The 16,860-nt window shown below is 36.1% G+C and overlaps 1 protein-coding gene across 2 annotated transcripts in view; it reads left to right on the plus strand.

Moving 5' to 3' along the window:
- LOC128222754 (neuronal calcium sensor 1-like) overlaps positions 1–16,860 on the plus strand; it is a 72,064-nt gene that overhangs the window by 31,174 nt on the left and 24,030 nt on the right. Inside the window, exon 1 of one of the 2 annotated variants that reach the window (XM_052931865.1) lies at positions 10,359–10,749. The exons of the other annotated variant lie outside the window; for it this stretch is intronic. Coding sequence (XP_052787825.1) covers positions 10,686–10,749 — 64 coding nt within the window. The 5' untranslated portion in view covers positions 10,359–10,685. Of the gene's footprint in view, positions 1–10,358; positions 10,750–16,860 lie in introns of those variants that run through there. 2 annotated transcript variants of the gene reach the window in all.

Raw genomic sequence — 16,860 nt, forward strand, 5'->3', positions numbered from 1 at the left:
TCCGTGAACAATATGTCTACACATGAATCCGTGAAACAATATGTCTACACATGAATCCGTGAAACAATATGTCTACACATGAATCCGTGAAACAATATGTCTACACATGAATCCGTGAACAATATGTCTACACATGAATCCGTGAACAATATGTCTACATATGAATCCGTGAATAATATGTCTACACATGAATTCGTGAAGCAATATGTCTATATATGATCCGTGCACAATATGTCTACACATGAATCCGTGAAACAATATGTATACACATAATCCGTGAACAATATGTCTACACATTAATCTGTGAAACAATATGTATACACATGGATATGTGAACAATATGTCTACACATGAATCTGTGAACAATATATTTACACATGAATCCGTGAAACAATATGTCTACACATAAGTCTGTGAACAATATGTCTACAAATGAATCCGTGAACAATATGTCTACACATGATTGCGTGAACAATATGTCTACAAATGAATCCGTGAAACAATATGTCTACACATGATTGCGTGAATAATATGTCTACACATGAATCCGTGAAACAATATGTCTACACATGATTGCGTGAACAATATGTCTACACATGAATCCGTGAAACAATATGTCTACACATGAATCCTTGAACAATATATGTACTCATGAATCAGCAAACACATAAATCTATTAAAGTGTATACAGTTGTAAAATATAAATCTCCTGGAGAGGGTTATAGACAAATTGAGGGTGCCCGTTGTTTAAAAATGGAATGATTCAAAAGAGTATTTTGTACAAACATAAATTAGATTATAATTCATGTTCGGATGTCCTTTTGAAACAAAAAATATAAACGCGTGCAAAACTTTTGTCTATTAGTATACTTACTTTGGACCAGATTGATTACATAAAGCTGTGTGAAGTTAGCTAAACATACGACATTGGACATTGGACATTGGACATTTAAGATCGAATGTTGTGCTGGCACGATATTGGATATTGGACATTCAAAATCGAATGTTGTGCTGGCACGACATTGGACATTGGACATTTAAAATTGAAAGTCGTGCTGGCACGACATTGGACATTCAAAAATGAATGTCGTGCCAGCACGACATTGGACATTGGACATTGGGATTTCTAAAATGAATGTCGTGCTGGCACGACATTGGATATTCAAAATCGAATGTTGTGCTGGCACGACATTGGACATTCAAAATCGAATGTTGTGCTGGCACGACATTGGACATTCAACATCGAATGTTGTGCTGGCACGAAATTAGACATTGGACATTCAAAATCGAATGTTGTGCTGGCACGACATTGGGCATTGGACATTCAAAAGTGAAAGTCGTGCTAGCACGACATTGGACATTCAAAAATGAATGTCGTGCCAGCTAGCACGATATTGGACATTAAACATTCAAAAATGAATGTCGTGCCAGCACGACATTGGACATTGGACATTGGAATTTCAAAAATGAATGTCGTGCTAGCACGACATTGGACATTGGACATTCAAGATCGAATGTTGTGCTGGCACGACATTGGACATTGGACATTGGAATTTTAAAAATGAATGTCGTGCTAGCACGACATTGGACATTGGACATTCAAAAATGAATGTCGTGCCAGCACGACATTGGACATTGGACATTGGGATTTCTAAAATGAATGTCGTGCTGGCACGACATTGGACATTGGACATTCAAAATCGAATGTTGTGCTGGCACGACATTGGACATTGGACATTCAAAATCGAATGTTGTGCTGGCACGACATTGGACATTGGACATTCAACATCGAATGTTGTGCTGGCACGATATTGGACATTGGACATTCAAAATCGAATGTTGTGCTGGCACGACATTGGACATTAGACATTCAAAAGTGAAAGTCGTGCTAGCACGACATTGGACATTGGGCATTCAAAAATGAATGTCGTGACAGCACGACATTGGACATTGGACATTGTAATTTCAAAAATAAATGTCGTGCTGGCACGACATTGGACATTGGTCATTGAAGATCGAATGTTGTGCTGGCACGACATTAAACATTGGACATTGGTATTTCAAAAATGAATGTCGTGCTAGCACGACATTGGACATTGGACATTCAACATCGAATGTTGTGCTGGCACGACATTGGACATTGGACATTCAAAATCGAATGTTGTGCTGGCACGACATTGGACATTGGTATTTCAAAAATGAATGTCGTGCTAGCACGTCATTGGACATTGGACATTTAACATCGAATGTTGTGCTGTCACGACATTGGACATTCAAAAGTGAAAGTCGTGCTAGCACGACATTGGACATTGGACATTGGAATTTCAAAAATGAATGTCGTGCTAGCACGACATTGGACATTGGACATTCAAAATCGAATGTTGTGCTGGCACGACATTGGACATTGGTATTTCAAAAATGAATGTCGTGCTAGCACGACATTGGACATTCAAAAATGAATGTCGTGCTAGCACGACATTGGACATTGGACATTTAACATCGAATGTTGTGCTGTCACGACATTGGACATTCAAAAGTGAAAGTCGTGCTAGCACGACATTGGACATTGGACATTGGAATTTCAAAAATGAATGTCGTGCTAGCACGACATTGGACATTGGACATTCAAAATCGAATGTTGTGCTGGCACGACATTGGACATTGGTATTTCAAAAATGAATGTCGTGCTAGCACGACATTGGACATTCAAAAGTGAAAGTCGTGCTAGCACGACATTGGACATTGGACATTCAAAATCGAATGTTGTGCTGGCACGACATTGGACATTGGACATTCAAAAATGAATGTCGTGCCAGCACGACATTGGACATTGGACATTGGAATTTCAAAAATGAATGTCTTGCTAGCACGACATTGGACATTGGACATTCAAAATCGAATGTTGTGCTGGCACGACATTGGACATTTAAAAGTGAATGTTGTGCTGGCACGACATTGGACATTGGACATTCAAAATCGAATGTTGTGACTAATTGAGTCGATAAAAAATAAGTCGACAGGCAGTAATAGGTTACTTAATCGGCTCATTGACAATATTTCGTGTTATAATACGTAAACCCGGATAAAGTAGATGTAGGAACGATTAGATTTATATTTTTGGAATCATCAATACATGTGTATATTTTCCATATGTCATCATATACTGTGAAAATAATTATCTTCACTTCGTTTATAAATGGTACTGGATGTGTAGCAGTGGTGTGTAAACAATTAAGCTTATCAAAAGTATGCCATTTCGAAAGCATTATCACTGTTTGTCTACATATAATCCACGACCATTCATAAGTATATTCATTTGAATCTTTCTCTGCATATGCGACATCATGTCTATCTGAATCATGCTTAAAGTTCAAATATTGCGATGGAATCGTAATGACAATGCTCTATTGGTGTTTATAAATTTATAATTAGTCATTGCTTTTGTGATCTCTAACCCTTTTCAAATAATTTTAAGACAATATCTCAAAAAAATTAATTCCGAAAATTGCATGCCATCCGAATTAATTTGAAGTCGGTAGAAAAAATTCATTCATAAAACATGTCATACATTAATTTGAATGTGCCAGCACGACTTTCATTTTTGAATATCCAATGTCGTGCTGGCACGACATTCATTTATGACTGTCGAATGTCCAATGTCGTGCTAGCACGACATTCATTTTTGAATGTCCAATGTCCAATGTCGTGCCAGCACGACTTTCACTTTTGAATGTCCAATGTCGTGCCAGCACAACATTCGATTTTGAATGTCCAATGTCCAATGTCGTGCCAGCACAACATTCGATTTTGAATGTCCAATGTCGTGCCAACCCAACATTCGATTTTAAATGTCCAATGTCGTGCCAGCACAACATTCGATTTTGAATGTCCAATGTCCAATGTCGTGCCAGCACGACTTTCAATTTTGAATGTCCAATGTCGTGCCAGCACAACATTCGATTTTGAATGTCCAATGTCCAATGTCGTGCCAGCACAACATTCGATCTTAAATGTCCAATGTCCAACGTCGTATGTTTAGTTTACTTCACACAGCTGCCAGAGCACAACATTCATTTTTGAATGTCCAATGTCCAATGTCGTGCTAGCACGACATTCATTTTTGAAATCCCAATGTCCAATGTCCAATGTCGTGCTGGCACGACATTCATTTTTGAATGTCCAATGTCCAATGTCGTGCCAGCACGACTTTCAACTTTGAATGTCCAATGTCTAATGTCGTGCCAGTACAACATTCGATCTTGAATGTCCAATGTCCAATGTCGTATGTTTAGCCAACTTCACACAGCTATTACAGAATGTAATTCTTTTTCAATTGTTTTCCTTACTGTTACACATATCAATCAATACACCAGGAAAACTTGTAACTTGTAATTTTTCGATTAATTTACAAAAGTGATATTGGATACAAAAACATGATTTGTTGTTATGTTTTACTTCAGTTTTGAAACGCTGATTGGATCAATATTCTTTCATATTAGTTGGTTTATTACGCACTTGAAGCAATGCGATTGTTGTGTTAAACAATCACGCTAATAACAACAGCATGCATTTAATTGCGTTCTTACACGATCTAGAGATATAAGTATATTCCTGGTTATAATCGTATGGACGGTTAAAGCTTACTTGGGACTTGGATAATATGCTTCCTGACCAGTGCAGTGTATCATGTATTTAGCGCGCATTGTAGCTGTTCCTGCCATGTGACTTTGTTCTCTGTCCGGAATGCTGATAACAGGTGGAAAATGTGGGTTTTCTATTAGTGGCTGTTTTATGTGTCATACACATATATGTTGGCATGTGTTCAGTTGTTATTCTGGTTCCGTATAATTAACCATTCTCATTTTTTATTTTGGCTTTTTTTGTTTTTCATTATCGATATTTTAGGACAATTTTTCAATCCAATTAATGATATCATAGGGAACATCCACTGAATCAAGGTGAATGCATTATAATCCAGGATGTATAACCTGCAAACTAAGTTTAGGAGCGCATCAAGAAAATAATATACCTGAAATGGTTTATGAAATTTATTCGTTACATTTGAGTAAATTGAGCGCATACAGTGCTTTTCATAGCATTAGCAAACGGTTGCAATACAGGAACATGATACTGAGCCCATAGACCAGCCAGTTGTTCAATTTAGACTGTATTGACATATTGGAAATTTGCCTTGAGACAATTACAAATACAAAGTGAAATAACATGGTTAAGACATACATGTTATACATGACAAATATGTTGTGTATCAACTCAAGAACAGCAAGAGTTTGAATACATACAATGGACATTTCTACGTCATTTATGTTTTCCTGAAGATTATTTTGATATATTTGTAAAATGTTATACAAAACATCGATATTAACATTATTGCTATTTATTGACCGTTTCTAATTATATTTCTGCCTACTCAGTATACTTTGAAAACTTCATTGGATTATTTTTACTGGATTCTTTGTTGGTATAATATTTACGTCTAGCGTTAACGGTAAAGCTGCACAATCTGTTTCTTGATTCTAGAAATAGCATTTTATTGTCATCATCGGGCGTTTCCTTGTATGCTTGCTTTATATTATAAAGATGATTTTCACATTGTTTACGATCATTTTCAAACAAAGGAGAACTTTTAACCTTTTCCATAGTCTGTCAAGGAGTTTGCGCTTGAAACTGTTCAAGTAAATCCATTCGATTAATCAAAGACCAATCAAAATCGTAAAAAAATAGGAAAATAATATAAACATGTAACCAGTATGACTTACTCGAGTAGGAATACGCCCATTGCACATCAACTGTAATGTCTCAATGTTAAATTAAGGTGAAAGGCGCCCATTCCTCAACAAGAACAAATACACAGCCAGTGCGTGTACATAAGTACATGATGTGTCGCTGTAGTGATTCCTTGAGCGTGCCCGTACATGTTGCTGTCGGCACAGAGGGCGTGACATTTCACATGATGCACGTCCACGATGATTTTGAAAAACAAATGTTGTTAATTGCTTTAGAGCGATAATTTGTGCATAAACACAGTATGTTACATACTTTGAAATAGCTGACTGCTTGATCGACTTTTTTTAAGAAAAAAGGTTGATAATAGCTTCAGAGTAATAATTTGTGCATAAAAACAGTTTAATATATCATTGTGTTAAAATAAAAGGCATGTATAAATGCTTTGAAATAGGATACCATTTTAGGCTGCCAGACTGCTAGGCCGCTAACTTCACGCCGCTAGGCCGCCAGCCGCAGAACTGATTGGTCGACTACTCGGAAAAAAATGTTTAAGATTGATAATTTGTGCATTAAAACAGTTAATTTATCATTGTTTTAGAAGAAAACGCATATAAAAATGCTCTGAATAGAAAACAATTTAAGGCCGCTATGTTAATGTATGAATAAAAAGCATTGATTTATCATTGTTTTCCAAGAAAACGCATGCACACTTGCTTTGAAATAGAGAAAAATATATGCCGCTAGGCCGCTAACTTCACGTACATTACTTCCAGACTTTTCTACTTAGAAGTACACTTGTAGTAGTTAACAATTCACCGGCATAAATCAAACATAGTAAGTTTCCTTTGAACACCATTTGTTTGTCTTCTTACCGTACATTCTTACAAATATTTGTACTTCAATACTTCATCTACGTCACTGTTATGACGTTTAACGATAGCGTCACGTTTTCTGAAAGAGCGGTTTGTATTGAAATTCAATAGAAACATGTCACTCGGAAAATAAAAGACGTTATTTATAGTTTATGTCGCAAAGAATGCATCACTTTCCTGCAATGACTACGTTTGATACAATGATACATCTAGTCTTCGTCGCCTGCACAGTTGCATGATGGATATATCCCCAGCAGTGACGTTTACTGCTGTGAATGCACTTACACGAACAGTTGCCATGTTTATAACCAAACCAGTTGTGGCCACTGTAAACAGGAAGAAACTGCAATTGTTTCTTTTCGTGACAATCGTACTGATAGCCATTGATTTGGTAATTACTGTCCGCCATATGGACCAATGTCCTAGGTATTTGTTCACCAATTAACAAAAAAAACAACAACCAAAAAACAAGACGAAGACACAAATCCCCTTAACTTACAGTTTCGACTTTTTTTGATGTAGAAGCGATTGCCAAAATTATAATTACTATATAACGATCACAGAAAACAAATGTCTTCTTAGCCTAGCGTTCGTCATCACATATCAAAGATGTAGTCTCGTGTTAAACGTTTTCGACCGTGCGCATATTCAACGTCTTGCTAGCAGCACGTCAGAGAAACTCTTAAACTATGAAAAGTCTAAAAACACTCACATCTTTAGCTGCTTGTTTAAACTTGGGCGTGTTTTTATTGGTCCCAAGCCAGACCTGGGCGTGTTTTTATTGGTCCCAAGTCGGACCTGGGCGTGTTTTTATTGGTCCCAAAGCCAGACCCGAGAGTGTTTTTATTGGTCCAAATTTAGACATGGTAGTTGTTCTAGAGGTCCAAGACTAGACCTGGGAGTGTTTAATTGGCCACAGTCTAGACTATTATTCCGTTGAGAGCATATACCATACAGCCAAACTGTATGTAGATAGCGGCCACGTGCTGGTTAATGCTGAACAGTGAAACAATAGTCATATTACCAATACGTTGGAGTATCAAAACATTATTCATATTGGGTGTTCCTACTTCTTTCATGAATTAATAGCCACTTTAGATGATCGAAATTAGAAATTAGTACGAATTGTGCTATAATACTAAGGATCACAATAGTAAGATGCCTTAAACGCGGAAAAATAAAGATGACTTGTTTAAGAGACCGATCCCCATATAACAAACAGCCGAATGGCCATAGTAACAATAATTAAAAAGATTAGATAAAATTGATAACAGATGAGTCCGTGATAAACAGCGAGCTGTAACATTTAGACAGTTGGTCCTGCGATCTGCGGGCTGTTTCTGTATTTCCATTGCATTTGTACACATTGGTCAAATTCAGGGGCAATATTTCGTTTTTCAAAGTTGTCCTTAAAACTCTAAAATCAATATTGTCAGAGACAAACTGTCCTTGGATATTTCAGCATTTATAAAATCCTAAATTTTACAGCTGACATTTTCTTTTCAATATATACACAGTTATGGTGCTATTTTCTATGGTGGCATACTACTGCTGTAAGATTACCTGATAACGTTTGCGAATTGTTTTGTTTAAATCACTTACTTTTCGCGATATTAATCTAACTCTCTAGTTAATATTCGCGATATTTTTTGATAAGATAAATATCATAACACTAAAACCAAGCTTAAAAGTGCACAGAACGGCCATCTATTACCCTTTTTGGCTATACAACACTAACAGGTTAACTAGTTATGATTGTGCCCCCCAGAACTCGTCGTGTGTACATGCTTATGCGGATGTTTTACTGACCCAGGCAATTTCGGTTTAACTTGTTAACAGTTGCTTTATGTCAATGTTAGATACATTCAAATGTCTACACTGTTATGAATAACCCATTTGAGTCGATATTGTCCACATTTATTGGCATACCAGTTGCACTTGGCTATTTGGAACAACCGACTTTCACTATTACAAAACAAAAATCAACATCATAACCGCAGCATGACTGACACCATCACATCCACATGTGTCAATAAAAACAAAACAACAATAGCAGCCATTACTGCACTTACCAGTTGAAGGGTGTTTATAATATAGTGGTAAAGTGTTCGCCACTTCCAAACCTTGTCCCGATTGATAACTAGAGCACACTAAGGTCGATTGTGATCAAACTTAGAACAGAGGTCGGTGGGGAGGTAAGTCATGGCCTTCAGATATCCCTTATTTTTCATGCAACAGGTCAAAATTCAGTGTCATAGTGACTTTGAGCTCAAAAACCTTGACCTGATAATATAAAAAGAATAATTGGAGCTATGGTCCTCAAAATTAGTGGAAAGGTTGGTAATGAGGTTAATTACCCCAGACTGACATTGGAGGGGCATTGCCATCTCTTGTGCTCTAAAATGGCTCTCCGCTTTTGTCACGTGACTGTGACAGCTCTTGTTTGAAGTTTGAATTAAAGCCATTAACAGCAATATGATTTATGAGATATAAATTTGTTTCATTTCAATATAGAGTTCAAAAACAGTTCAATATTCATGAATCAAAATCAAGATCAACTATTTTATGTCCGGAGGAATCTGCAACTGAAGAAATTCCAATCGGACAATTGGAATGCTTTGGGATTTTTAGGGCCAAACTGTGGCGTAGCGCGGCAAAACGTTCATCTACTCGATTGGGGAAGTTGCGGGACTACATGTCTTCCTCAAATTGAACAGGGGTACGTGTCCTCCCCGGAGAAAAAGGAAGTTTTAAAACTCCCATCGAAAAAGTGAAAACAATAATATTTGAAATAGGTTTTATTGTACATAATTAATATATTAACAACTTCAAAAAATAACAAGCAAAGCGATATCCGGATGCTATTATTCGACGTTATCACCAGCGACATTTACTCTTGCATATGTATTGTTTGTGTTCGACTTTTCACACTAACCGAAATCGAATAAGAAAAACTGATGAATCCAACTGCGCTCATGGATTTAACCAGAATTAGAAGTATGAGTATGCACTCAGTGTTTTATATACTGTTATAGAATGTTTCATTTATTTATTTATTCATTAAAAGGATACACTTCCCACGTTCCATCTAAACTCAAGAATTCTGTTTGAGTGAAACGTAGACAACAGTTTCGTTTCTTGACTTTTCTCAGTGTTAGTTTATAAATATACTGGATGTTTATAGAAGCTATTTTTCAAATTGTATTGGGTAATTAGCATCTTGGCCATTTGCAAAAGAAACAGCAATATAATTACATTACTGTGGAGACAGTTGTAATTTCTAATCTGATTACATCAACCAGATTCATTCTTAACCATACACAATAGTTCACTATATTTGAAGTTAAGTACATCTCAGAAAATTGTCTACTATAAATGTATTGCTAGTTTTTCCTCCCCTCTCGACCACTCTATTTCACCCCCTTTTAAAAAAAATAATGATAATCTAGAAATGAATTTCTAATGGCCTTAGCGATGCTTTTCCTTGCATCCACTTATCCACTTATTGAAACTCAATATGGAAGATCGTTAGTTTTTGTACTACAATTGTGTAAATTGCGTGGATGCGATTTCTACCCGGAGCAATATCTACTTGTGGAAATATATTAAACAACAACTTTAAATTTCCACCTGAGCTTTCTAGCGCCAACATCAAGACTGCTTTAATGACAATAAGTTGTTTACATGCTGATAACAGCAAAAACCTGTCCCAGACAGTCAAACCTATGCGCCATGCAAGACCACGAGTACAATAGCGATAAGTGAAGTTCTCTAGCGTTATAGAAGCTTCTCTCTTAGGAGCCGATACAATGAAACATTCTCATAGTGTATAGAAACTTTGGGTAACACCGTATGATATATTGTTTTGCTGGGAAATACGTCTTAATAATAACTGATATAAACTATTATATATATAATACCTTAACAAAACTGGCTGTTCCTTTATAAAAAGGTTCTTACTGTCGTGGAAAGAATGTGAAGTGAAATATTAAATATTGTGTTAGTGTTATAGAACAATTGTTGGATTATATTTTCATCATTTTGAACTGTGCGGATTATTATGTTAACATGGGGAAACGTAACAGTAAACTGAAACCAGATGACGTCGAGGGTCTGAAGAATTCTACACATTGTAAGTACTTGACGTCTTGTACTGCTGATATATTTACTAATTTTATGTGTATTACATAATAAAACAAATTTGTATGGTGAGGTGTACTTTTTCTAGTTACGCTGTTTCGGCTTATTGCATTACCATGAAGACATCGGATCTTATTCAACCAACATGTCAAACAAATGATTTAGTTGGTGGACAGCCTAAATGTCAACTGGTTAAGTGATTTAACCGCCAAAATGCCAAATGCGTATATGGTTAAACAGCCATAATGTCAAATAATTGATTAACTGGGTAGATGACTGAAATGTCAAATGATTAAGTGGTTGGACAGTCAAAATGATTTATGATTAAAATGATAGACAAATAAAATGTTAAACAAATAATGGTAACGTGGGCACGTAGACAGCCATGATATAAAATGAGTAAGTGGTTAGACAGTCAAAATGATAAATGATGACGTGGGTAGACAGCCATGTTTTCAAATGATTAAATGATTAGACAGCCAAAATGTCAAATGATTGTGTGGGTAGACAGTCAAAATGTCAAATGATTGAGTGGGTAGACAGTCAAAATGTCAAATGATTTAGTGGGTAGACAGCCAAAATGTCAAATGATTGAGTGGGTAGACAGCCAAAATGCCAAATGATTAAGGAGGTAGACAGCCAAAATGTCAAATGATTTAGTGGGTAGACAGCCAAAATGTCAAATGATTGAGTGGGTAGACAGCCAAAATGCCAAATGATTAAGGAGGTAGACAGCCAAAATGTCAAATGATTTAGTGGGTAGACAGCCAAAATGTCAAATGATTGAGTGGGTAGACAGTCAAAATGTCAAATGATTGTGTGGGTAGACAGCCAAAATGCCAAATGATTTAGTGGGTAGACAGCCAAAATGCCAAATGCGTTAGTGGGTAGACAGCCAAAATGTCAAATGATTGAGTGGGTAGACAGCCAAAATGTCAAATGATTTAGTGGGTAGACAGCCAAAATGTCAAATGATTGTGTGGATAGACAGCCAAAATGTCAAATGATTGAGTGGGTAGACAGCCAAAATGTCAAATGATTGAGTGGGTAGACAGCCAAAATGTCAAATGATTTAGTGGGTAGACAGCCAAAATGTCAAATGATTGAGTGGGTAGACAGCCAAAATGTCAAATGATTAAGGAGGTAGACAGCCAAAATGTCAAATGATTTAGTGGGTAGACAGTCAAAATGTCAAATGATTGTGTGGGTAGACAGCCAAAATGCCAAATGATTAAGTGGGTAGACAGCCAAAATGCCAAATGATTTAGTGGGTAGACAGCCAAAATGTCAAATGATTGAGTGGGTAGACAGCCAAAATGTCAAATGATTTAGTGGGTAGACAGCCAAAATGTCAAATGATTGTGTGGATAGACAGCCAAAATGATTTAGTGGGTAGACAGCCAAAATGTCAAATGATTTAGTGGGTAGACAATCAAAATGTCAAATGATTGAGTGGTTAGACAGCCCAAAATGTCAAATGACTAAGTGAGTATATAGCTAAAATGTCAAATGATTAAACGATTGGACAACAAAATCACAAACAAATTATTAAATGGTTAGACAGCCAAAATGCCAAATGAGTAAGTGATTAGACTGCCAAAATATCAAACAAGTGATTAAGCAGCTAAACAACCAAAAGGTCAAACAAATAATGATAACTTGGACAGGAAGACAGCCATGATGTTAAAGGAGTAAGTGGTTAGCCAGCCAAAATGTCAAATGATTGAGTGGGTACCAGACGCCCAAAATATAAAAGGGCGATAAAATTCTAGTCAACCAAAACGTCAAACAAATTAATTAGTGAAGTGGGTAGGTAACACATCACCAACATGTTAAACTCATGAGAAAGTGGGTAGTTTACCAAAATGTCAAACACAATAGGCAGTGGGTAGTTTACCAAAATGCCAACCACAATAGGAAGTGGGTAGTTTACCAAAATGCCAAACACAATAGGAAGTGGGTAGTTTACCAAAATGCGAAACACAATAGGAAGTGGGTAGTTTACCAAAATGCCAAACACAATAGGAAGTGGGTTGTTTACCAAAATGTCAAACACAATAGGAAGTGGGTAGTTTACCAAAATGTCAAACACAATAGGAAGTGGGTAGTTTACCAAATTGCCAAACACAATAGGAAGTGGGTAGTTTACCAATATGCCAAACACAATAGGAAGTGGGTAGTTTACCAATATGCCAAACACAATAGGTAGTGGGTGGTTTACCAAAATGCGAAACACAATAGGTAGTGGGTGGTTTACCAATATGCCAAACACAATAGGTAGTGGGTGGTTTACCAAAATGCCAAACACAATAGGTAGTGGGTGGTTTACCAATATGCCAAACACAATAGGTAGTGGGTGGTTTACCAATATGCCAAACACAATAGGTAGTGGGTGGTTTACCAATATGCCAAACACAATAGGTAGTGGGTGGTTTACCAAAATGCCAAACACATAAAGAAGTGGGTAGTTTTTAAAATGCCAAACACAATTCGAAGTGGGTGGTTTACCAATATACCAAACACAATAGGTAGTGGGTAGTTTACCAAAATGCTATTTTATAAAATTTAACACGATGCAGTCGGTATTTCGCTCTTTGCTCAAAGTGGTCGCATTGGCTCTGTGTGGCACTTTCTAAGTAAGTTGAAAACAGCATTCAACAATGATTTTATTCGTAAGCAATACACTATAAAGGAGAGCCAGGCAGTAAGCTATTAACCAAATGGGCTATTTTAAGCCCCCCCCCACCCTGGCGTATAAATAAGATTTCAATAAAGATTTTATAACAGTTGAACACCATCCACATATATCCCATGAAATTAATAATTAAGTTATGTTACTTTTAGGAGTAGATTGTATATGTTCACGTGTTAAATAACCTGTTAATGCACTGTCCTCTCGCTACCGCATTCTTTCTAACACTACTGCAATACTATTTACTTATTTATATATATATATATCAATATCTGATCGGTAATATTTTTAATGCTTTTCTGTTATGTGTAATATTGTGATTTTGTTTTGACTTCTTGTCCACGTGTGAATGTATTATTGTAATATATGTTTACTCATGAATCTCGGTGAGGTTTAAGTGTGTTGTAAATAAACTATATGAACTATCCGTAAGAATAGCGATATGAGAGCACTAAACAGGTTAGAAAAAACATACTATACAGAACACAATTAATACACAACCAAGTGAGCGTCTATGTTGCAAGGAGAATCCCTAGATTGGCATCAAAATTCCTAAGACAAATGTTTAAGTAATTAACTAGCGTCTTTCCTAGTTATATCTAAGAAAAGACATCACTGTGTTTACTAATCAAGCTCTTTGCGAATGTTTTCCCATCTGTAATTGTACATTCAACTTCATAAGAATTTGGGCCAGATACATCTTGCTTCGAATTCTCTTATTTCATTGTTACCATTCCATTCCATACTTTTATTGCATAAGACAATACAATGTTTACAGCAAAAAAACAACAACAACAACAGTAACGGTGCGATCGATTTTCGCACCATTGTGTGAACAAATAAGTTATTGAAATGAGTTCGTTCGAAGAAAATAGGTGAAACATACCAAGTGTGAAATTCTAAGTTTGTATTGCCTGCATGACTGTCAATGCTATAGATCAATTGTGAAAAAAAACCGACGTTGTTCTTATTGGTACATGTTCTATGCTGGTAAATTGATTTATAATGTTTGATTTCTGTTTATACTGTAGTCTTTGGGCCTTGGATGAAACTACCCGTATTTTGCAGTTTCGTAGTTTGCCAGTGTATCAAATGTATATGGTAATTTAATTTAAGTCTCGTAAACCAAGCATTTTTATATGAGAAGAAATCCAGTTATTGGATAACAATCAATAAAAAAGCAATTTACAGCAGACAACTGTGTTTCAACTGCTATTTTTATTTCTTAATAAGTTATCATTGCCCTAAGTTGTTGAAAATGAATTGGTGTTCACCTTTTGTTATGACAGAATGATGTATTGTTCGATGTTTTGTTGTTTTGTTCCGCGATGGCTCTTGTTTGGGGTCTGTTTGACATTTATCCAACAGAGTCCTGGTTTAATAAGACGTTACTGGTCTTGTTTCGGTAGATGCCATTTGTTTTTTGATAAATGATTGATTGAAGAAGCTTCATTTCGTCCTGAAAACCCGACGCAAAGAGAACAAAGCACAACTCCACAGTATGACACAGACCAAGTCTCGATTACATTTCGGCAGAGCAATAGAACCTATCTGTTCCGCCTGTTCTATATGTGCCGTCAGCCTGCCCATTTATAATGGTGTGTTTTATATTTTGCATAGACAAACTGAAAAGTGGGGAAAGTATTTTTTTTCATATTTCAGCGTGAACTAAATCATGGAAATCTGTACATTTTTTCCACCATTTTGCTATTGAAATCTGTCGATCTCGGGTCTCGCTGGAAATAGAAATGACGTTGGTCAAATGACGCTGGAGTGTAATTGTTTGAATGTGTTTAATTCACTAAGTAAATGTGAGTGACATTGTTACAATCTTGTTGTCGTTGTATCAACGTCGCGTATTTTTTTTAGCTTTAACCCCAACACCGTGTCATATAAGCTGCGATAAGATTTAGTCAATTTAGGGTTTTGGAGCATAACGCACAGACAGAGTGTAATTCTAGTTAGAGCTACTAGTTAGAGCTACCCTGGTTCTTTATCGTGCACCAGTGTATAGCACTCTCATACGGGACCCCCATTTAACGTCCCTCTCGGAAGACGATTACAATGTTTTAGTGGAGCGGCAAACTACTCTGAATTTGATAATTGACGTGTAATGCCCCTTTATCGCTTACATAAACAAAAACAGTCGGGCATTGGTGTTCACTTCACGGCGCTCTTGTTAGGTTTGAGATTATCACGGGCGTTTTCAATTTATTGTTGCCACTTGAATGCAATAACGTTTTGCGTAAAAAATGTTTTAGCTCTTAGACCTATTTCGGATCTTTAAGTAAAAGTTTTGAAACATTTCCCTTCATTTATATGTTAGGTTTATTGATTTTCGCGTTGAATAAGGAACAGAACACTGTATTGGATTGATTTCTTATTCTTATACATGTAGTAACAAAGTAAAACGGGATTGGCGCTTACTGTATACATACCTGGATAACACACATTTATAGCATTATGTTTGGTATTTGATACGGTTTTGAATATAAATAAACGGACGAACGAACGAATGGACTAATGAACGAACGAACGAAAGAACAAATGAACTAATGAATGTACGAACGAGCGAACGAACAAACGAACGAACAAATGAGTAAACGAATGAGTGATATAAATAAATAAATAAATAAATGAATGAATGAATGAATGAATGAATGAATGAATGAATGAATGAATGAATGAATGAATGAATGAATGAATGAATGAATGAATGAATGAATGAATGAATGAATAAATAAATAAATAAATAAATAAATAAATAAATAAATAAATAAATAAATAAATAAATAAATAAAAAAATAATAAAATAAATAAATGAATGGATAAATAAATAAATAAATAAATAAATAAATAACCAATGAACGAATGGACGAACGAAAGAACGAACGATTGAACGAAAGAAAGAACGGAAGAACGGACGAACAAACGAGAGAACGAATGAGTGAATGAATAAATAAATATATTTTGCATGGTGTAGTGATCAGAAAAACAGCGTTGGACAGAGAGCGGATGATCTGATATTAATGACGTACCTTTAAGGGTTGGGATGTTTACAGCGATAAACAAACATATATATATTGTCTGCGATGACTTGTTCATATAAAGACTTATACATTCACAGAAATGAAAATATTTAAGCATTAGGATGAGCATTCAGCACCGGTATTTAAGCATTAGGATGAGCATTCAGCACCGGTATTTAAGCATTAGGATGAGCATTCAGCACCGGTATTTAAGCATTGGCATGAGCATTCAGCACCGGTAATTAAACATTAGGATGAGCATTCAGCACCAGTATTTAAGCATTAGGGTGAGCATTCAGCACCCGTATTTAAGCATTAGGATGAACACTTAGCACCGGTATTTAAGGATTAGGATCAGCATTCAGCACCGGTATTTAAGAAT

The sequence above is a fragment of the Mya arenaria genome, chromosome 17 (assembly GCF_026914265.1).
Source record: "Mya arenaria isolate MELC-2E11 chromosome 17, ASM2691426v1".
In the NCBI taxonomy this organism is placed as follows: domain Eukaryota; kingdom Metazoa; phylum Mollusca; class Bivalvia; order Myida; family Myidae; genus Mya; species Mya arenaria.